The following is a 24,837-nucleotide window of genomic DNA, read 5'->3' on the forward strand; positions in this document are numbered from 1 at the left end:
CCCGGGCATTGGGGTTTTCCTATCAGCTGAACCGAAGCCCTACTCCAATGAGGCCCAATCCAAAGTAGCCATATTCCTTACATCATTTTTTATTACCGTCCCAGATTACTAAGCAGGGCGTTGGAGATTCATGGTTGTGCGATTTTCAAAGGTCCTTTTTACAAAATGTACGTCACCGATCGAACTTAAAAAATATACTAGTAAAACCTTTTGGTAGTAATCGTTCAAGCGCACAACGAATGAACAAAACTAGACGGATCGATGATTGAAACGAGTTACGTAAGACCGCCTAAACAAGGTCCACTCTCTCTCCGACCTTCTTTTTTTGGAGGAAATATGAGCTGTACGTGCATTCCCATGCTCCACGTTTTACCTGATAAACGCAGCAAGTGTAGGTGTAGGGTTGGAAACAGTCATGGTTTATGCAGGATGATTAGAAGATCTCTCTTTTGTACCGAAAAAGGAACAGCAGTTTGGAGAGTAACATACCGAAACGCTTTAACCAGGGAAGTGTTATACGGAGGCCATAGGGTTGAAATAGTGTTGTACATCATCTCACATGACGGTTGGAGAGGAAGTTCCGAAAAAATAGTAATAAGTACCCAAAGTTACAATGTCTGCTACAGGATGTGTCATGTTGTGTTTGATACTCTTCTTTTTCACTGCGGATTTTAATAACGTGATAAGTCAAGTGATACCACCATCGTCCACCCCATCGTCCGGTGTGGGTAAGTAGACCAAGGATATAGAGGTATATATCTTTGAGCACTCATCAAGGAACGAGGTTGTATAGGCAATAATAATCTTCGAGTAACAATCAGTCGATATATATTTTGTTGTCGGTCACTGGTCGTCTCCATCCCGTATAGTATGCGGGCAGCAAAACAGGCGAGTAGCAGAATGAGCAAAAAAAAGAAAGGAAAATGCCTATGAGGGGGCCAGATATTGCAGATGGATCAAAAGCTCGAAATATACGAGCGAGCGAAACGAGCGCTCAAGAATTTTGAACTTTTTCCATACAGAAATATATTTTTGATTAATTTTTAAATAATGATTTTGCAATCTTCCCCTTTCCTTTCTTTCTATTTGTTCCCCTTGGCCTTCTTCTTCTTCCGGTTTAGTTCTCTTTGTAGAATACGTATATTCGTATTGTATGGTCGTATAGAGTATATATTCTTTATGTCGTACAGAGAGTAGTCCTTTGGGAGTCCATCACCGCCCGCCCCACCCCCCCCCCCACCCTGTACGCCAATGATGGGTGGGCTTATTGCATCGGTATGAATAAAGCAATGAATTGAGATATTTTTCACGATCTTCAGAGAAGTCCCATTATAGTGGTTCCCTTTTCACCTTTCTTTTTTAAACCCCCTATAGTCATGATAGTGGTTCCCTTTCCCCTTTCCTTTGTAACCCTTCGTCTCCATATTTCTAACATTCTGTCCCATATCTTCCTTTTATTTCAATTTTTTATTATTATTATTATCTGCTGATGGCATTTCCATTGACCTTTTTTTTCCTGTTTCATTCTCTTTCATTTTATTTTTCTATGTATGTTATCTATTATTTCCTTTCTACAGTGTGTATCAAAAAAAAGTTTACACTTTGAAAAAGCCCTGGGAATTGAAAAATATACAACATGTGGGTAATTTTTTCACATATATTCTTTGGTTTGGGTCTCATCTATCTAATGGAAATAAAAGTTTTGACAGAATGTTACACTCGAGTGAGCACTGTCCATTTTTGTAAAGCTCGCAGAAATCTGTTTGCGCAGAAATGCTCGTTTTCACGCAGTGTCAAAGGGAAAGGGCGAAATCAAACTTACCCTGCGAAACATTTGTCAAACATTTCCCTTGCACTTTTAGTCAATTGAAATAAAACGCATACATTCAAGCATTTTGTAACAATTTTGCCTCCCAAACTGAAATTTCATCACTCAGTAAGCACAACCTTTACCCTTTTTGTGCCATCAGCAGGATCTGAGGACATAACTGAATCTGAACAAAAGTTTATATCAGACATCTCAAGCATTTTTCACTAAGATTTTATCATTTAAATTGGGTTTACATTCCATTTTTCATTTAATACTTGTTTCTCAACACTTTTCCTAAGCTTGACAATGATTTACAAAATGAAAATCAAGCCTAAGCCATTTCATGTAAATCGCAGCTCAGTGTAAAGCAAATTTCGTCACGATGGCCTCGGTGTGTGGGGGAGCGGGGTGGGGCGCAATGCACTCTCCGAAGTGTTTTGAGCAAGGAAACAAGTTAAAAAGGTAAAAGATATATTCAAATCAATTTTTACTAACTAAATTCCAAGAATTCTTCATGATTTAGGTCTACTTTTATTCGCACAACTATTTAAAAGTTCTGTGTAAATCATTTTTCACTAAGTTTTCCAAAGTAAGTCGTGCTCACTCAAGCGGAAAATATTTTTCGACAGTTATATCGTCATTTGCTTAAATGGATTTGTACCAATGTTAAAATATGGAAAAATTACCAGGATATTACCAATGTATAATTGTACAGGATTTTTTTATACGCACTGTATTTAGTCCATTGCGTGGACTTACCTTAGGTCACCGCGGCTCAAAGACTAAAACCACAATGATGCTTTAAACAGGAATAAAAAAAAACGTTATACATGAAGTTTCAAAAAAGTGTCATGATACCTCTAGACGTTAATTTTTAGCGATACATTTACTACCATTACTTTGATAATCTCTGTGTATACCTCGATATTCTACAGACAATTATCACGTAAAATCGCATTTCAACCCAGCAGGGGCGGCGGAACGGGGGGCACTTGCGGGGATTTTTTTTTCGGGGATTTTTTTGTGGAAGGGGGGGGGCCCTTCCACAAAAAAAAACCCGAATGAAAATTTGTCCTTTCTTCCAAATGAAATATGACCCTTTCCAAAATGAAACACCCCTTTTGAAGTAAAACATAGTACATTTTAGGTTAGAAAATCACAGATTTTTTTACTCGCGCTTCGCGCTCGCATCAATTATTGTTTAGTAAGGTACTCAACCTGTTCATTACAAGCATTGTTAGAATTGTTGGAATATCACAAGTTTTGGGCTAATCTTTTTCAAGATCACAAGAACTGCTCGGAATGTTTAATTTTCATGTCTTATTACATGAAATGTCCATAGTTTGAGTTCGCGTTTCGCGCTTGCAACATCTCGCAAGGATGCCCTTTCAACCCTAAAAGGACGGGGGGGGGTCATGATGCCCCCCTCGACACTTCGCGCGATATTTCCGAAACGTAAAAAGATAGCGCCGCAAAATTTTATGACTTTTTTTTAAGTCTCGCGCAACTTTTGAGACCAAATTCGCGACATACGGGTATAGCATCGCGTCGTCACCTGACTTTTTACGACACAACGTCATACTGAAAATGTCTCATTTTTATACTTAGTGTTCAAAGTGTATGGGAGATGAAATTCATAAAAGGGTGATTATTTTTCGTTCTAATTCGTCTACTTAATTAATTAGGATTTAATTTAGTTCTTAAATGGTCTGTAATATTTTCCAATGAAACAAACAATGAAAACAAAAGGTTAAAAAAAGGTAAGTAATACATAAGAAATTATAAAAACAAAGAAATACATAAGGAAAAATTGGCTTTCGCAATTTTTCTTTGTGGAAACTTTTAGATTTGATTACAAAGATGACATCTGCAAAAAAAGAAGAAAATTTGAAATAAAATTGTGTGTTAAATATGCAAATAATGTTTTTCGTGAATAAATTGCATATTTCATTAATAAATAAAAAATAACTATTTTCAGAATTTTTTTTACTAGCTTGTAGTTTATTTGGTAAAGAATGTGTGTGCCAAATTTCGGCGCGATCGCGCGAACTGCAGCCGAGATCAGAAGAGGGGTCATCATATGCCCCCTGCCCCCCTAGTCCTCAATACATCTCAAATAGCCCAGTCCCTTGAGGGCTAACATAATATTAGCGCTATGATTTACAAAAAGCGAGTTTTACAATCTCAGATTTGATTTTTTTTTCAAACCGCTCGCTCGCGGATGAGCCTAATTACATACAGTATCTTTTCAATCAGAAATGACTTCAAAATAGCTTTGCTCAACTTAATTACTACAAAACACATAACTACTTTACGCAAATGATAATCTTATGGTAAAAATCCTTTTGCCCATTTTGACGTATAAGCGCCCCTTTTTGGCTTTGCCCCCCCCCCCCTCAAATGATAACGTTCCGCCACCCCTGCAACCCAGCTTTTGCAAAGTTGTTTGTGGTAAAATACATGAATAAGATTCAATGATGAACAAAGACATAGGCCACCTCAATAACTGAGCAAAGTTATCGTGAACATGTATTATTAAAAATAAATGTACCCACAAGTTTGTTTTCTTTAGCAATTCATTTTATCAAGGTAATTCAATGACATTCAACATAATATTCTACATGCAAATTAATAAAAACGCGTTGTATTTATTATTCAGGTCAATGTAGTGATGGTGAAAGAACATGTCCAACAAGCAAAGCATGCTACCAGAATTATCAAATTTGTGACTCTTACGATGACTGTGGAAACTCTTTCGACGAGATAGAATGTCCAAGATGTGAGTATAGCCTTCAATTGGGGACAGGAACTATCTAGAGCAATATTTGGAAAAATAAGTATTCCTAAATTAATTGTATCTATGTATTTGTAAGCTCGTATCATAAAGTCTAAATTGACATCAACGCCCAAAGAAAGTAGAGACATATAAATCTGCTGCAATAAAGATTGAGTCCATTCGGTCATTAGGTTAAAAAAAGGATGAGAAATCATCCATGACAGAATAAAAGAGTTGTGGATTTTAAGTTTTGTGATGTCACATGCGAGCAGCTTATCTATGGACCTATGCCTACAGTGCCCTGTGAACGATTTTTAAAGGACAAGTCCACCCCAACAAAAAAGTCGATTTGAATAAAAAGACAAAACTCCAACAAACATTATGTCACTGAAAATTTCATCAAAATCGGATGTAAAATAAGAAAGTTATGGCATTTTAAAGTTTCGCTTAATTTCACAAAATAGTTATATGCACATCCTGGTCTGTATGCAAATGAGGAGACTGATGACGTCATCCACTCATTATTTATTTTGTATTTTATTATGTGAAATATGAAATATTCTAATTTTCTCCCCATTTTCAAGTGAAACAAAGAGTAATTCCTCCCTGAACAAGTGGAATTAGCATTGTTAAATATTATATGGTTCAGTCAAGTTGGTCCTTATTTTCAAATCTGTAAAAAATGAAATATTGTATAAATCAAACAATAAAAAAACAAAAGAAATAGTGAGTGAGGGACATCATTGACTGTCTCATTTGCATGTCACTGAGTTGTGCATATCACTGTTTTGTGAAAAATAAGCGAAACTTTAAAATGTCATAACTTTCTTATTTTACATCCGATTTTGATGAAATTTTCAGCATTATGCTAGTGTGATTTTCTCTATTTATTCGAATCTACATTTTTCTGGGATGGACTTGACCTTTAAATATGGGGTGCTGTACGTGCTGCTGTCGGGGAAGGGTGGGGGTTGTAAGAAAAAATTGACACAGAGGCAAAAAAGATTATTGCTCCCAATTACCCGTCAGCAATACCCCCCTTTTTTATGCTTGTCAATCGGGGAGTGATGCCTATAGTAAATAACGCAGCACCCCCCTTAAAAAATCTTGTGGACGAATAAGCATGTAAATATTATTTCAACTAACCTTATCACAGCGCCAGAGATTTGCCAGCATGTGCTAGGTAATTCCTCTGCTTTTCAGGATGCGTGTACACGGAGTGTAATTTACGTTCCAGCGGCTCCAAATAATGGTGGTGAGGAGGAGACATCAACAGTTACAGATGGAATATTATATTTTCCTGGACCTGCTAACAACTACTCCCTACTCGACGCAGTAAGACATTTCCTCTTTGTTAATATTTATTTCCTTTTTGGCTATGCTTCATGCCTTTAATTGGAAATCAGGGGAGAATATAGGCCTGTTAAAAACTGGGGTCAACAAAGTCCTTTATAATATACGTACAGTGGAAGACGGAGGAATATGATTGTTGTGTTGTTTTTTATATATTACTTAAGTGACATAAAGGTTTATACAGCCTATATTACGAATTAAAATTTGCCAGTAAGGGGAGTCATGCTAAAGCATGTATTATTAAACTTAGCCCTGCCAAGATCAAGTGGCTGTTTCATTGTTTTTCATTTTGAAAATCAAATGAAAGTAAGGATTTTAATGATTTATTTCTAAATGTTATTCTTCAAATTCCCCGGCACTCCAACTTCCCCACGCAAGGACAGAATATAAAAGAAAATCTTTTTCATATGTTGCAGCCTCTTTTAAATGGACTCCATGTAAACATTCAGACTTGTACATCCCTAGCTGTTTATATTTTAAAGATAATACAAAGCCTTTCAAATTGACTCAGTAGCATCTTAGCAGTGCAATCCATGTATCTGCTTTTTAGATTACTATTTATCCACTCTCGATGTTTGGTTGTGAGTAGTTTATGATGTTACCTATATGATGTACACTTTCATGTTGAATGATGTTTGTTTAACTGCAGGGCGCCTCTGTAAACTAATTTTTCAAACTTAACAGGCCAACCCTGTAGTATGAATTAAATAAGACAAAATAAATAAATAAATTTATAATAATATTTTTCATCAAGTTCATGGTAATAATATGGAAGCGTCGTGGTGTGTTGATTCTCAATATTGTTTAATAATAGAGGACTGTGGATTCAATTCCGTGCGTTTGTATGTGTAATTAGACGAAGAAGTGTATTTTATCTCCAATGAAGATTTTTTTATTATGATAAACATCCTGAGACTTTTAAGAAATGATATTTTCTTCAGAAAAAAAATCAGAATCTGTCAATTAAACATTTTTGATGAATATAATGGTTATCAATATTAGGGTCATTATTATCTTTGTCATTACTTTTCTTCATGATAATATCACAATATTTTCTTTGTAATTATGATTCCTGTTATTCTATTTTTATCATTATCGAAATAATTTATAATCAGTAAAAACGTGACCAATTATTATTACCATGGTAACATGATTATTAACAAACCAGGTTGATATTAACATAATTCAAAGAAAGACACATTTTGATTAATCAAACTAGTTTGATCTCATCAACATATCTGCACAAGGCAAAGATAAGAAACCGTTTTTCAATTATGCTTCACATGGTGTCTTATATTATCATCTTTGTAGATTTCTTTTTCTACGGTGGATTTTCCTGTGGGAGAATTCGGATACTTAAGACTGGTCCTTACTCCATTCTCTTCTGTGACAAGTGATTCATTGGAGCCAGTTATTCTCGTCTTATCTAACGCCATAGTGGTAAAATTGAATTCCTGATTCCTAATTATTTTCATTAGTAGTGTTACAATGACAATATGCCTATAAAATTCTTGATAATCATCGACTATTCTGAAATAACATATACTTTTGAATCGTTTTCAATCTCATTTTGTTTACCTCTATTGAAGGATTTATATAGTCTGGATTATGACGTGTGTGATTGTTTTTCTTCTTCTGCATCCGTATGTTCAAAGCCGGGTGCAGAGTCATATATCACAGATCTATACTATGTGGCATTCATAATATACACAGGTTGTTCGTTCTCTTTGATTTCTAAATTGCATTATTCTGTATTGTAATTTATCAATCATTTTACTATCTTTTTAAATATACGTTTTACATTTGTTCAATTGATATATTTGTATTCATATTATTTTATACTTTGTAAAGAGAACTGCAACAGTTATTATGCACTTGATAATTTATTACTATTATTATTATCATTATCATTATTTTTTTTATTATTGTTGTTGTTGTTGTTGTTATTATCATTAATGTAATCCAATAAAAAAATCAAACATAACAATCCGTTAATCATATTTATCTCAAATTGATGCACTCAGAAAGAAGCCTTACAGAGTTATGATAAAGGTATCGATTGTCACAGTAGTCCTTATAGATATACCAAAAATATAAAGGAAAAACTGGGGATGTATGAATGATACGGGATAGCTATCATTAAGGTACATGTTTTTTTTTTCTTCATCTTCTTCTTCTATTATCATAGTGGGTAGTAAACGATGGCAGCTATGAAATTTTATTACGCTCTCCGATTCGTGCGAATCCATCTGTAATTGACATGGTTCGACTGGAGGTTTCTTATGTCATCAATTCGAGTCCCAGTGCGTCAAACCCGTATCTTCCGCCAAGTTTATTAACAACGACAAGCTTCAGGGTGCGGTATAGATTCTACTATGATCAATGCGCCAGTATCTTGAGTGAGGGCGAGACTGGGGTCCTACCGATAGGTCAAAACTCCTGTCTTCTGGCTGTCAAAGATTACGCCACCTATACCAATGATGCGGCCCTTCAACGTGTTTACTGTGAACCGAGAGAACGGGTGCAAGTCGCTTATGATTTGTATTCAGAATGCTTCGGTGAGTGGTTTTAAACCGATGGGTCTAAAATTTAACCGAGCTTTGTACCCCTAGGCTTACCTTAATCCATAAGTACAATCCTCTATCCACATTTCCTTTTAATCTTATGACATACGTCAGAAAGTTAGCGTTCACAAGAAATGTAGTGCTGGGTGATAGTTGAATATAGAAAATACGTATTTGATGATGACAGAGTTAGTCTCCAATCACCAACAACATGAACAATGTGGACCTTAGGGTAATTGAATCAAAATTTACACAAATTCTGCTTTCATTTGGAACTTCTAAATCTGAAGATCTAGATGGGATAACAATAAATGAAATTATGGCCGTATATGGATTCAAGATTGAACTCTTACCATTTCTGCTATATGCATGTAAAAGTCACTTGTTGGATATCTGAAAAAGGCTACTACCAGTACCAAGAATGAAGAAGCCTACAGTGAGTATATTTTCAAACAATCCGACTTATAATTATGAGCCACGTGAAAAGTCAAAGCTAAATAATATTGAATGGAATGAAGATCAAACTGGCAATTAATGAAGTAGAAAGAGAACATTTTCTCAAGCAATACCAGAGAAGCCATGACTACTTGAATACTTTGCTGCCTACTGAAAAAAAAATATTATACAAAAATTATCCATGGCCAACATATCCGTCTCGAATCTAAACGTCAATGAGAGTAGACAACTGCTACCAAGTACATGATATGAATCATGGGAAGTGTACGCCAGGGATGTGAGTTTTCTCCCTCACTTTTCAACTTGTGCGCATAGTTAATATTCACGGAAATGTAAGAGATGGAATTTGTGAATTAGAGACTTTTCCACAATATTTCCACAGGTACTCTCCCGTTCTATAATATTTATTTTGTTAAGGGGTTCTTTTATTTTGTTTTTTTTCCTTTAGAAATCCCGCTACCAGTGCAACCATGGCAACTTCCTTCCACCTCTGGACCAAGTACTGTCCCTGCTTCTACGAGTACTCCTATGTTTGCACGTATGTAATTTTGTTAATGTTTAGTAGCTATAGGACAAGAAACCTTACACGAAATATGTATACACTCATATGCTGTGTTTAATCATAATAAATGATAAAATGGGCCATTCGGGAATTCTCGTTGGGTATATTGAACAGATTTATAGACGATGCTTGGCATAGTAGGATGTAGAATGTTCAGTTGCTATTTTCCATGAAAGCTTAAGAAGAGTTACAAAAAATGTCGTCGAATTGAACGATTTTTTTCATGGAAAAAAGGGTGCATTTGAATTTGAATTGAATAGCATCAAATGAATCGAGGAATGAATTAGAAGGATGATTCGTATTGATATAAAGATGTTTATCGTCTTAATTTCCGTATCTTAGTTGGAATGATATTCCTTTTGTTGAATTTAATTTACAGCATCTTGTGACCAAGTGAAAGAAGTTTGTCCTGTCAGCCGTGGTTGTTTTAACCAGAGTCAAGTCTGTGACTCGTACAATGACTGTGGAACTGGCTTCGATGAGTCTAACTGTTCATCATTATCTGATGAAGAAGGTACAACTTGTCAAGAGGTACATCAGAATGCCAGTCTCTTCAACAGCTTATGTGCAGAATTTAGGACTCCCCGTGATCCATTCACATCGGATGACATACAATTAATAGGTCTCTATCTCTTCGCAGCACCACAGGGCTCACGCATGCATATTGAATCGGTAAGAGAAACTTATATAACATTGAAAAAGAGAGAGGGTGTATGCCGCACCCGACACAATGATAAGAAATATTGTTAACATAATCATTATTGAAAATTTATATTCATGATTCTACTTTTTTTTATTCATCATCATTGCCTGAAATTGGTTCTTTCTTTCCAAAAGATTAATGTCACCACTCCTGCCTTCACTCCACGTTTGTCGGGGGATGTTTATGCCATATTCAGCATAGCCATCATAGATCAACAAAGACAGACTGTTAACAGTGCAACACTGACTGCTGAGCTACGTGTCACGGTGAGACCCTCGACTTCTTCTATCATGTATATAGTTGCAAATCATGTATGCAATTGTCATAGGAGATTATTAAACTATAAGTTCGTGATTTGAGGTACTGATTTAATTTGAAAATTAGGCCCATGTCTTGAAAAAGTTTGAATGAATAAATTCAAATTTATGAAAATACTAATATCTTGCTCATTCAATTTCTACATGCATTTTCACGATTTGTTTTCAGGAATATCAATATCTCCTCCAATTTCCTCTTATTCTCCGATAGGATAAAGGAATTCTTACGCACAATCTCCCTCTTCGCGTTCCACTACCGGTATCTTCTGCTGATCGTATCGAGGTTTACATTCAACGAACCCTAGAGACTGGTCCACCAAGTCCCCAAAATCCATACCAAGGTGTTTCAGTGGGAAGTGGAGCTGTTCGTATGAACTTTCTTAATTACAGAGGTGATTGTGGTTCAGTTCCTCAAAACCAGCAAGGACCTACATGGAACCTATGCCTTCAATCAGCCTGGGATTTCACCAAAGCTTCTGAGAGGATGTTTTCAATGGGACTTACTTGTCAACCTCTGGAACGCATTCATTTCATTTCAAATATGTATAGTGAATGCTTCGGTAGGTTTTCTATTGAAGAGACAGAAGAAAGTAGAACATATTTTTGACAAATTATAAAGGAACTGCCACTCGATATTTATTATGAAATGCTTGCGAAACTATCTATCCTATTTTTTTTATATTTAATTTAATTTATATAATAGAAACAAGATATTAGGGAGTGTTTCATGATAGGTCTTGTGTCATATGTTTTATCCGACAAGTCCCTTTGTTTGCTTTTCAGACAATCAAAATTAAATAAAGCAGTCAGATCCTACAAATTGTCTGACAAAATGTTGATGAAACAATCCCAAGATAAATGTAAAGGGAATGAAAACATTTTCATCTCGTGCTACATTAGCCCCATTGTCTTAAGGAATCATTCATTAATTATATGTATTTGAGTGATTTAAAACAAACATACATAAATAATGCAACGTATATGTATCAAGGTAGTTGTACGTTTATGATGCCTTGGCTAAAACAGTTCATAGAGACACAATTTTGCACACAATTTCAATTTCTGTATTGTAAGTTTCGTGGGAAGGAATGAAAGCAAAGAACGAAATTACGAAATCTTGATTCAGCCTTACACCCACACCCTACACACTCACACCCTCGCAGAATGCTATAAAATATCACCGCGGGACAATTCAAGTCATCTGTAATTGTTTTAAGAAAAAATTATTTCCGGACATTAGGTATTGATTAAAAAAAAGGTTATTACATTTCAATCACATATTGGTCTTCTTTGTAAAACTGGTTATATTGCGTCTTTAAATATGGAAATCAAAATGAACTTTCTTATGCATTTTCTTATAGATGAGCCTTCTATTGTGCAAATATCCAGAAACAACTCGGTAGTCCCCGGTCAAGAAGTGTCCCTTATTTGTGCAGCGAGAGGTACTCCTGTTCCAACGGTCCAATGGCTTGTCCCAGATGATCTGATTGTATCCGATCAGTTGTCCCAGTCAACAACCACTGGTGCATCTACAATTATATTTACTGGTGAAATTGCTAATATGCAGTACAGGTTAGCAGGCCATATATCTTTTGGATGTCATTAATTTTTATTCTTAAGTCGTCTTGTATCACTATGTGTACCTAAGGTAGCTGAGCAACAGATCACAAATTGAAACAAACTTTATGTTCTTCATTAACACACTGAAATTAACTTTAAAAACTCCAAAGAAACAAACTGCTTTATTTCGGACAGAGTTCTTTATCAGTTTTGGGAGAGGTAGAGGGTAATACAAGTAACGAAGAATACTAACCATCTAGGATGCATGATTTTTTTTTTTTAAAGAAAAATTTTAAAAAGGAAAAAGTTACATTAGGCCTACTTCCACAATGGAATGAGTTCTTCCAATTCAAATTATTAATAATTGACCATTCCCCCCAAAGGTAATCTTTGGTTTCGATATGATAAGCCTAAATCAGAGCGGATTGTAGTTATACGATCGACACTGTAGGTTACCTGCTTTATTAGAAGTTCTCAACAATATTTCTTACAATGTAACCCATATTTATTCATATTTGACTTCATCACCAGATTTGAATGTATTGCAGAAAGCTACGTGGGCGAAAAAAGAGCTGTACGCTTTGTCACAATTTTAGGTAAGTCGAATGTTATGCATTTCATTCTTTCACACTTTATGTATCAGGTTAGGTGTACATGTGAATGTGGCCTGGAGTGGATGGAAGGTTTGGGTAGGCGGTTGGTGGTTGGTTTGATGCATATTAATAGTTCGAATTGTTTGTGGCCAATGACCATACTATACCAATGAGGAACGATAGTCTTCCTTTAATCATATCATTACTGCCACAACACGGGTATGTGTATGTTGATGAGAACATTCATTTAGCGCATCAATCTCGTAATGTAATCACACATCATCAAATAGAAAGCTCTTTTCACCTGAGTGTGATTGTGGAAAAACATATGATATATCCCGGACAGAGGAGTAGTTCATTATGCGTATATACGATGTGAAAAGAATATACTTTTGAACCCTGGATACGAACAAAAATAGAATCTTTAAGCATTATCTAGCTTGAGGAAAACATGAAAAAATTGCTGTTTAGTGCACTGTAAGGGAGGGACAGATTATTCTTTGGTTAGGCTCCATTATGAAAGTCCAGTACGAGCATGCTGTCCACCGAATGACAGTTGCTCCCAGTGTTCTCTCTCAGAATTTTTTTTTTGCTAAGATTGTTCAAAGTGATAACTTCAAAACAGGGAAACGTGTTGGGTGTTAGGAATGTCAATGTGATATTTTTTGTAACATTCAGTTGCGTGAATTCATTAAAATATTGATCAATGTCAATTTTTTTTTCTGTTTTATCATAACAAATTGAAATAAATCACAAAATTTGCAAATTATTATTAGGTGATTGCAAATCACATAAACACAAGTTAGTTACACAAAAAAGGACAAAATAACAACCATAATAATAAAAAAAAACCTACCCACTTATCCTCCCTCACCCCCCAAAAAAGGAATGTGGCAAAGTGATGACTTAATATCAGTGTTATCTAAACAAAGATAGGTGATTTGGTAAATAAAGTAGACAAAACAAAATATACAAGCTATAATTATGAAGTGGTTTCCCAACAACTATTGATAGGATTAAAAAACACAACTGGTTATCCAAGACGACATAATTATGGAGGTTTTTAAACGAACAAGTATATCAAGGAAACTGAGATACAAGTTGCATGAAAAAATGGGATCTGATGTCTACAACCATATAACCAATACAGTGCAGTATTATTTAAAAAATTGGGCACTAAGCCTGTTATACAAAATATACATTGTTAGTTATCATGTAACCTGCTGACATTTTTGAAAACCAAATTATAAGGTGAATCGCCACTTCTTAAAGTGAGCGGGCAACTTATTTTTTTTCTTAGCTATCAAATATTCCAAGTCCTGTTGTTTCTTAACAAATGTTTTAAAAAGAGCAAAACTTGGAGGATTATTCTTAAATTTACATGTATGAATATAATACTTCAAAAGTAAGAAAAGGTATGAAATGAACTTATCAGCTGAGAGTCCGAACATTTTTTCAAAATTAGAACCATTTATTTGAACATTATTTTGGGAAATTTTCATTAAAAGGGATTGCCAAAAAGGAATTACCCTTTCACATTCGCAAAACAGGTGGACTATTGTTTCCTCATTTTTATCACAGAAAACACAATTGGGTGAATCCTTAGATTTAATCTTAAACAAAAAATCATTTAATGCTATGGCTTTATGAAAAATCTTAAAATAGAATGATCTTAATTTAGTATCAATGGTACAAAAAAATTTGTGTAGTGTACCTTTTACCAATCGATAGATACTGGTATTGGTAAACGTTCATCCCAATAAGAGTATATTTTGTCAGGTATGTGTGATCCCCTAAATAAAATGTATGAATTTCTAGGGACTTTTTAATAATTTTTTAAAATAAATTTTCAGCTCGCGCTTCGCGCTCGCATCTAAAAGGGTCAAAACTCACCAACCATTCTCCCGGGATGCACTTAATTAAAAAATTATATTTCCTTCTGTCTGTTTGGGGGATTCCAAAATCTAACACAAGCTCTTCAAAGAGTTTGTGACCTAAAAGAGGAGGATTAAATAAGTCTGACATCATTACATTTCTCTCATGCCACATTGGATAATTAAGATACTGTTTAGTTTTTGAACGAATGAATTTGTTATACCACAGGAGTTGACAACCACTCAAATCTGAAAATTTGTTACCATAAAGTTCGACAGCAGCTTCCTCCCTAAATGAATACCACATTATCAATGCTTCAGATAATTGTATATTACCAAGACTGTTTAAAATGCTCTCAGGAGCATGAGATTTCCACAAAATTTGAATATCATGATTAAATTTTTCTAAAAAGGCTACTTCAATCTTTTTCCATGGAGCATCAAAATTCTCATCCGATAAGTGTTTTACCCAGACCATTTTTTGAGCACATGCAAAAGAAAAAGGGTCAATCATTCTAAGCCCAGCCTGAGTATAATCATTACACATTATCTTACCTTGAACTCTATGCTTGCCTCCATTCCAAATAAATTTTAAAAATAATTTATTTAATTCTTTAAAAAAGGCTCTGGGTAATTTAACAGAAAGAACAGAAAAAAGATAGATTAACTGTGGCAAAATAAGAGTTTTGCAAAACAGATTCTACCAATTAGAGAAAGATTTCTAGTTCGCCAGCAGTTTAAAGTTTGCTCCATTCTTTTTAGTTTCTCTTTATAATTTAACTCATAAATTTGTACAACATTGAGAGATAAAACTACCCTTAAACATTTAAATTTTGAAGCCTTCCAAGAAACACCACGGTTTATGTAAGGGAAGTGTTGATTACCCTTCTTAGAACCTATCCATATTGCTTCAGTTTTGCTAAAATTAATTTTGCAACCAGAAAAACGAATTTCTGCAAGGTTTCAAAAAGCTCAAAAAAAGAATTATCAGAACCATTTAAAAAACACACAGAATCATCAGCAAAGAGAGATGTTTTAACATCTTCATTTTCAAGTGGGATACCTCTAATAGCACTGTTTTGTCGGACTGATATTGCCATTATCTCTTTCACAAGTAAAAACAAATATGGAGAAATCGGACAACCTTGAAAAATACCTCGTTTCATAGGGACACGTTCAGTTAGAAAACCATTGTTCAAAACATAGGCATAGCGAGATGCATATAAAGCTTTAACTGCCAACTTTTCCAATATAAGAAATAAAAAAATTGTGAGATACACTATCAAATGCTTTCTCAATATCGAACAGTCAGAGGCGTCGATCCTGGGGGGGGGGGGGGGGGCAAACATATCGTTTTGCCCCCCCCCCCCCAAATAATTCCGCATGTGCAAAAATGAAATAAGATTGTAATGTTACACAGAAATCAGCAAGCGAGATTGAGATACACAACTCGTTCTCTATTTAAAATCGTGCTCAAAATGTCCGCTTTTCAGATTGGAATATAAAAATTTTTAGCTCGCGCTCGCATCATTTCTGTAGCAGAAACCCATACTTTTCATGATTAAATAAGTGAATAGAAGTTTTTCAGTTTTCAGTTCTAAGCCTCAAAAGAACTCCCGCTTCGATTTGCAATAATCTTTTGTTGGATATATATCTTGTTATTTATTAAAAAACGTACATTAAACTGTCAATTATTTTACAGATCGAAATATCAAAATTTTCAGCTCGCGCTTCGCGCTCGCATCTATTGTCATTTTAGGTACCCATCTTAATCATTGGTACCAAAAATGCTTAGCATATCAAGCTTTCAGGTCAGAATATAAAGAAATTTCAGCTAGCTCACTCTCGGCACTCGCATTATCTGTGTAGTGAGATATGTATCCTCCTCATGAGTTACTACAAACAGTCCTAAGCAGGTACCTTTTTTCCTGTTTTCAGGTCAGTATACTGAAAAAATTTAGCTCGCGCTTCGCGCTCGCATTAATTTCTTGGATAGAAATGTGTCTCTTTCTCATGAGTCATATATATATAAATATATATATACATATAGGCTTATATGTGTGTGTGTGCGGGTGAGTTTGTTTGTTTTGTGTGATCGAGCGCCCGACGTTGATTCATGATTTTGCCCCCCCCCAATCTGAAAAATGGATCGACGCCCCTGCTAACAGTACTATAGACCCAGGAATATCTTTCATGTCAGTGTATTCAATTATGTCAAGAATCAAGCGAATATTGTGACCAATAGTCCTACCTTTCATAAAACCGGATTGATCAGTACTGATAAGATCATCTAAACATCGTTTGAGACGATTAGCTAAGCATTTAGCAATAATTTTATAATCAACTGTCAATAATGTAATTGGACGATAATTTTTTATAAGGAGAGGATCTTTGTCTTTCTTTGGAAGAAGTGTGATTATGCCATTTCTTTGTGATGGAGACAAAGTGCCATTTTGTAATGAGAAATTCAAAGAATTAATTAACATTTCATTTATATATGGCCAAAAAACAACATAAAATTATGCAGGTATCCCATCAAAACCAGGTGTTTTATTTGATTTCATGGATTTAATGACATTAAAAATTTCTTGTTTTGATAGTCCAGCATACAAAAGTTGTTTTTGATCATCAGGTAGTTGTGGAATATTGAGGTTATCAAACATATTTTCATTTATATCATTTTCATTTATGTTCCCCTGAGCATCATCCTGGATAGAGTATAATTTACTATAAAAACTTTGAATTTCTCTTTTAATTCCAACCGGGTCAGTAATGAAATTACCATGATCTTTTAACCTTGAAATATTTTTCTTATGCCAACCCCTATTCTCTAGATTACAGAAATAATTTGTACTTTTCTCTCCTTCTTCAATCTATTTTACCCTGGAACGTGTAATCAATCCCTTTGTTTCAAAGTCATAAATTTTATTTCATTTTTCTTCCATTTCTTCTAATTTAATCAACAAAGTATTGTCTGAAGATGTCGGGATAACATTTGAAATTTGTAGTCTTATTTTTTTAGTTTCGAGTAGCAATTTTTGTTTTTCTTTATTTCTTTCTTTTTTCTTTCTGGATGAATATTCAACACTAACACCTGCAATTACACACTTAAGGGAGTCCCATAATATATTGGGGTTACAATCCCAGTTTTGATGATTGAATTTAAAATTTCGTATTGTATCTTTAATTAAATTTATAAAGTCTGAATCATGATGAAGATAATAACAGTTCATTTTCCAAAAGCCTCTTCCCCTTTTTGGCTGATTATCATTAAAAGAAATTTGTACAACAGAATGGTCAGATTGAATTCCAGGTAATATCTTTGAACTTGAACAGTTATCTATATTCTATAAAGTTGCTAGACACTAAAATGAAATCAAGCCTGGATAGGGCCCTCGGGGACTTTTGATGACGAATATATTGTCTTAAGTTTGGGTGAAAATGTCTCCATACATCTAATAGTCCGATTTCATCCATTAAAATAGAAAGCATTTCACTAGATTGCTTGTTAGAATGCTGTGGTCTTGAACCTTGGTAGTTGAGTGGGCCAATAACTGAATTAAAATCACCGCCCACAATCAAAATTGAGCTACTTAATTTTTCTACTTCAGCGAAAACCTTGAGAAAAAAGTCAGGATCGTCCTTATTGGGGGCATAAATATTAACAAGTGTACAATGTAAATCATTCAATATTGCCTTTATAATTATAAACCTACCTTCTGGGTCACTAAAAACATAAAATTTCTAACAAGGATGGCTACCCCCCTACTTGAAGAGTTAAAACTAGAAAAAAGGCTTCTTCAACCCACTGAGTCTTACTCAATAACTCATCTGTCTTGTCTGAGTGAGTTTCTTGCAAAAAAAAGTAACATCAGTATTTAAATTTTTCATACAATGAAATATCTTCTTTCTTTTGTGGAAGTCTTGTAATCCACGGCAATTAAAAGTATGAAGCTTTATATCCATATTAGAAAAATATAGAGATTGTCTTTTAAATACCACACTATAAATATTGTTTGTTGTGTTACATCAAAATACTCAATACGCACTGAAAAAACAACAATGCATTTGATTTTCATACAAATAATCACTTTGCCACATGAAAAAAAGAAAAACAAAAAGGAAAATAAAAAGTATAAAAATTCAGGAAAAAAAATAATAAAAAAAGAACATCAGATACAACCAAAAGAAGAGAATCACAAAAGATGAAAAAGAGGGCTTCAAATCAAGGTCAGCCCTACAAAAGCGCGCAAACCGTGGCATGATGCAGCAATCACAAAACAGACCGAAATCCGGAAAGGGTGTAACTTAAAGGGTCTAAGTTCCACCAAATCATAAAAAAAAGAACTCTTCATTCTTTCTTTTGGTTTTGATCAGTAGACAAAAATCAAATATGAAACTAAATGAATGTAACAACATGGAGCTGAACTCATAAAATATATATACATGATCCTTATTTCTCAAATTGAAGGAAAAAAGAACCCCTAAGTCAAGAATATCAACCTCGTAAAAGTAGGCATATTGAAACAATACAAGGATGCTTACAATAAGACAAGCAAGATATGGCCATAAGATTCAGCATTTTTGAATATACAAAGACATAAAAATAAGGCCAAAACCCGGGGGGGCCACTTCCATTCACGAGTGGATACCATGCGCGACCATGGGGTCTCGAAAAGCACCCTAAACACGTAATTTCCATATTCTGAAAATGCACCCCTTAACAAGTATTGGCGTCTAAAACCCTACCCTTAACAAGTATTGGAAATAAAACGATACTCTTGGCAAATATTTCCTGAAATGAACCCCTAAACAAGTACAGGAATGTTTTATTGTTACGGGTCCTTCGGTCTTCGTCTTTAATTTATTTGGTTTAGTACGACCCCACCTTCTACACCTCGCGCAAATCGGACTCTAAACCCCGGGGGGGGGGGGCCACTTACATTGACGAGTGGATACCATGCGCGACCAAGAAAACACGTAAAAAGGATGTCTTTTTCATGATAGGGCACGTTACGTACGTAACGTGATAAGGGTGTCAAAAACACAAAAATAATGAAAAAAGGGTATCTATTTCGCTAGAAAAGCTACGTGTTTAGGGTCACATTTGCGGGGATGATAAAACAAAATTAAAATGTTGTATAAAGGATGTCCTTTTTTCCCCAACACTACGTGTTTAGAGTCCCGATTTGCGCGAGGTGAGGAAGATGGGACCTTACTAAACCAAATGGTGTGTAAATTAGGTAAAACCGACGACCAACGGACCCGTGACACAACAATAAAATACTTGTTTAGGGGTTCATTTCAGGGAATACTTGCCAAGAGTATAGTTTTGTTTCCAATACTTGTTAAGGGTAGGGTTTCAGACGCCAATACTTGTTAAGGGGTGCATTTTCAAAACATGGAAAATACGTGTTTAGGGTGCTTTTCGAGAGCCCGTGGTCGCGCATGGTATCCACTCGTCAATGGAAGTGGCCCCCCCGGGCTCTAAACACGAAGTGTTGGGGCAAAAAGGACATCCTTTATAAAACATTTTAATTTTGCTTTATCATCCCCGCAAATTCGACCCTAAACACGTAATTTTCCTAGCGAAATAGATACCCTTTTTTCATTATTTTTGTGATTTTGACACCCTTATCACGTTACGTACGTAACGTGCCCTATCGTGAAAAAGACATCCTTTTTACGTGTTTTTTTGGTCGCGCATGGTATCCACTCGTCAATGTAAGTGGCCCCCCCGGGGGCCAAAAAAAAGGATCAACTTCAAAAACAAAGGGTAGAGTAGAGGTAATAAGTCCAGCTTTCTAGAGACATCCCTATAGGCTAGTTTTGCTGGAAATAAGAAGAATGGCTTCTTCCCCTGCTTCTTCAATTCTCGGTGGGCATCCATCTTGCCTTTACGGCTTTCTAGAACCTTTTTAGAAAAGTCATCCGACACAAACAGATTCCTATCCTTGTATTTAGATGACTTGAACTTTCTAATGCAGGTCTGTCGCACCTTTTCCTTAGACGGAAGGAAGAAAATGCAATATGGACCATCATTGGACCGCTCATCAGATCCCCAGCACTGGTTGTTGTCGTTGTTGGGGTCCGGTGACACCGTTCGAAGCAGAGATCACTGACTGGCAATCCAACAGATTCTTCTAGGACCTCTCTCATGACAGAGGAAGTGGAGGCGTTAGCTTTCTCCGGGACACCGTAGAACACTAGTGTTGCGACGTGCCCGATTTTCAAGGTCATATAATTTCCAACTAAGTTTTTCCTTCTCAATTTTCAGTTTCTCTACCCTCTCCATCAAGTCAGATACGAGTAAGTTACATGAGCTTACTTTCTCATCTTGGACGTCAATTCTTGCAGAGAGTTCGGCGACGTGAGTGGAAACAAGGGCTTCAATGCGAGTACCCATACGTTTCTCAAAACAGGCCATGCCGAGGCCATGTAGCTGGTGAACCAAAGCGGGGCTGGCTCGGCAGAAGCACCCGCGGGCTGGGCCACGGAGTAGGATGGAGCTTGTTCTGCGGCCAACGAAGAATTACCGGGATCGTCTTTAGAATCAACTTTATCAAGCTTCTAAAGGTTTCTTGGATTTTGAGCTAGAGTTCACTTCTCTGGTGAATGAGGATGCTTGTCCTTGCCCATGGTGTTAAGGGGGTAGTCCACTATCAACAAAATTGCTTAAAATCTGAATTTTGACACCTTTCCAGGCTCCGGTCGATATTTGGCTGAACTTCACAGCATGGCGGTCACGTGATCCGTCAATTATTTTGTTTAGGTTGCTCTGGTATGCTTCATCATGTCCATGATTAGACAAACATAGAAACAGGGCGTTTTCAAGTCGATCTAAATCACACCTTTGCTTTGAGTTGCGTTATCTTATTATGTACGTGAATAAAACATGGAGATCTATAACACTTTTTCATTGTTTTGTTTTGTTTTCAGGTAATGAATGTGTTGAGAAGTTGGAGTTGCGAGATAATTTCCTAGCATCGTCTGGTCCTAACCAATCATGTCCTAATGTACGAGCTATTACACAATTTGATTTCTACTCTTCTTCGCTCAGAGCAATTGCTTATAGTTCACCATCAAATGGGTATCTCTTTTCCATTGATCTACCTTGGTATCTATTCTCCTTCTCGTATGGTAATACCATTGCTGGTCTTCGGATATCGGTCATCGTAGATAACTTCCTATTAGGATCACCAGGCAGACGAAGAAAGCGATATGTAGTCCCCATCTTATACGAGAGAGATTACTTTGATATCACACAAGATGGAAATGATGGTGTTCACCGCATACGTTTCTTGGATCCGGTTTCCATAACATCTCAACAGATCTACATCAGTTATGAAAGTCTTGAGAGCAGCCAGGAGACATTTTCACCGGAAGAAGGACCGCTTACATTAAGATACTTAGAATGTCCAACTGTAATAGACAGAATCAACGATACTATGTGTTTCACAATATATGATCAATGGCGTGAGGTCGAGGAGGAACTAATAGAGTTGGGTTGCACGAGAAGAACTTCTCCACTCTTCAACATTTATCAGAACTGCTTAGGGATAAAGGATGAACGTAAGTGGTATATACAATTTGGCACATTTTGTCACTACAAATATTTGCATTCGAACATGGGTTTACTAGTCATGACGTTTCTTGATCACTTTAACAAGGATATGTTCTCGTACACCTCAAACTCTCAAATGCGTTGAAGAAATACATTTTCAGGGGGTGAGGAGGTGGTGTCACTCAGATGGATCATGCCCATCATTTTTTTTGTGTTATACAATTATTTCTAATGGCCACATTTAGTATCTGAGTATCTGTCTGGATCAACATATGTAAGTTGTAAACCGTCCGAATTAAAGTTGATAAATCCATTAATAATTCAAGATCAATTTCTTCTCAAATTTCGATGGATATACTCCTTTAACTGACAGCAATACACATTTGACAAACATCACGTCGTCTGGTGTAATTCATCGCCACCACAATTGCTGATATTCATAATATATATATGTGCCCAATAATAAGACATTTTTTATTTATTTTTTTTTAGCTCTTATGGAACTTCCACTCACCATCCCTGAAATAAAAGTTGATGACAACTTTACCCTTCGTTGTCCTATCACGGGGGACCTGCAATCTTACTGGATGAAAAAGACCAGTAGAGAAGACGTATTACCCTTTGTGAGACAGTCTCCCATTCTACAATTTGAATTTTTCAACTCTCAAAATCAAGGTTATTACTTCTGCAGAGGAGTTGGAAGTAACAATCAGACTCTGGAAACAGAACCCGTATTGCTCGCATATAAAGGTAAACATCTGATTAACATCCCAGTGATTTGATAAAAACCTAACGAAAAAAGCGTGTCATAAGTAACAAAGATATTGGCTTCGTATGGAAAAACCTTTTTTTTTCAAATAAAAAACTAATCCCAAAGCGGTTGGAGCATTTTCCATTTTTTGTTTAGATCTCTCGTTTTACTTATTTGTGTTTTTTAAGATGTCGAGAAAAGTTTTAGATGATGTCATGCACGGTGTCATCACTGGTTGGGTTTCAGGGAGGTGATTCCAGCCGGTGCCTCCCGTCATGTTTTGAAGAACAATTTTAATCAAATTTATTTGGAACATATGGCATATTTCACTTATTTACATACAACTCTATATTGAAATAATACATCGTGACGTAAACTAACTTCCATAAAATATTTTCCATTCCTACGACTCAGCATTTGCTGGTTATGATCATTACCTTATCATATCTTTATATTTATCATATCATTCCTTTTGTTAGTTATCACCGTTATTGGTACATATTACCATTTCATGCTCACATATGGGTTTTTATCACTATGTTCAAATCTCTTTACTGCTAGAAAATGAGAAAGTCTTTCTTTCTCTTTATCAACAGCATCTGAGTTTACAACGCTAGGATTCTCGATAACATATGATCGACCCTATATAGATATCGACGATCCCATCTTCCCAGATTCTTCATTTGACCTTCTCTCTCCTGTAAGTATCTATACAGGTTTATTGCAATGAGGGTAATGCTAATAATTATTGATGATGGTGATGATCATGATTATGTCATGGTTACAATAACATGACAGTGATGGTGGTTATGGTGATGATTTCATAATTATAATCACTGTGGTGATAATGTCATGATCATAATGACATGACGATGACAGTGGTGATGGTGGTGGTGGTGATGATTTCATGATTATAATCACTGGTGATGATGTCATGATTATAATGACAAGACGATGATAGTGGTGGTGGTGGTGATGATTTCATGATTATAATCACTGTGGTGATGATGTTATGATCATAATGACATGACGATGATAGTGGTGGTGGTGATGATTTCATGATTATAATCACTGTGGTGATGATATTATGATCATGACATGACGATGATAGTGGTGGTGGTTGTGGTGGTGATGATTTCATGATTACAATCATTGTGGTGATGATGTCATGATTATAATGACAAGACGATGATGGTGGTGGTGGTGTGGTGATGATGTTATGATTATAACGACATGACGATGATAGTTGTTGTGTTGGTGGTGATGATTTCATGATTATAATCACTGTGGTGATGATATTATGATCATAATGACATGACGATGATAGTGGTGGTGGTGGTGGTGGTGATGATTTCATGAATATAATCACTGTGTTATTGATGTCATGATTATAATGACAAGACGATGATAGTGGTGGTGGTGATGACTTTATGATTATAATCACTGTGGTGATGATGTTATGATTATGATAACATGACGATAATAGTGGTGGTGGTGATGATGTCATGATTATAATCACTGTGGTGATGATGTCATGATTATAATCACATGACGATGATAGTGATGGTGGTGGTGGTGGAGGTGTTGATGGTGGTGGTGATTTCATGATTATAATCACTGTGGTGATGATGTCATGATTATAATGACAAGCCGATGATAGTGGTGGTGGTGGTAGTGGTGGTGATTTCATGATTATAATCACTGTGGTGATGATGTTATGATTATAATAACATGACGATGATAGTGGTGGTGGTGATGATTTCATGATTATAATCACTGTGGTGATGATGTCATGATTATAATCACATGACGATGATAGTGGTGGTGGTGGTGGAGGTGGTGATGGTGGTGATGATTTCATGATTATAATCACTGTGGTGATGATGTTATGATCATAGTGACATGACGATGATAGTGGTGGTGGTGGTGGTGATGATTTCATGATTGTAATCAC

At 35.7% G+C, this 24,837-nt stretch overlaps 1 protein-coding gene across 1 annotated transcript; it reads left to right on the forward strand.

The window, feature by feature from the left end:
• Nucleotides 1-230: 230 nt before the first annotated feature.
• LOC129256922 (uncharacterized) lies at nucleotides 231-23,628 on the forward strand. The gene is made up of 14 exons (XM_054895140.2): nucleotides 231-728; nucleotides 4,470-4,589; nucleotides 5,743-5,921; nucleotides 7,251-7,379; nucleotides 8,128-8,497; nucleotides 9,408-9,497; nucleotides 9,901-10,193; nucleotides 10,359-10,490; nucleotides 10,753-11,101; nucleotides 11,903-12,113; nucleotides 12,633-12,697; nucleotides 21,508-22,140; nucleotides 22,625-22,882; nucleotides 23,480-23,628. The coding sequence occupies exons 1-14, from the start codon at nucleotides 614-616 to the stop codon at nucleotides 23,611-23,613; spliced, it is 3,078 nt and encodes a 1,025-aa protein (XP_054751115.2). The 5' UTR covers nucleotides 231-613; the 3' UTR covers nucleotides 23,614-23,628.
• Nucleotides 23,629-24,837: the final 1,209 nt, after the last annotated feature.

The sequence above is a fragment of the Lytechinus pictus genome, chromosome 3 (genome assembly GCF_037042905.1).
Source record: "Lytechinus pictus isolate F3 Inbred chromosome 3, Lp3.0, whole genome shotgun sequence".
Classification (NCBI taxonomy): domain Eukaryota; kingdom Metazoa; phylum Echinodermata; class Echinoidea; order Temnopleuroida; family Toxopneustidae; genus Lytechinus; species Lytechinus pictus.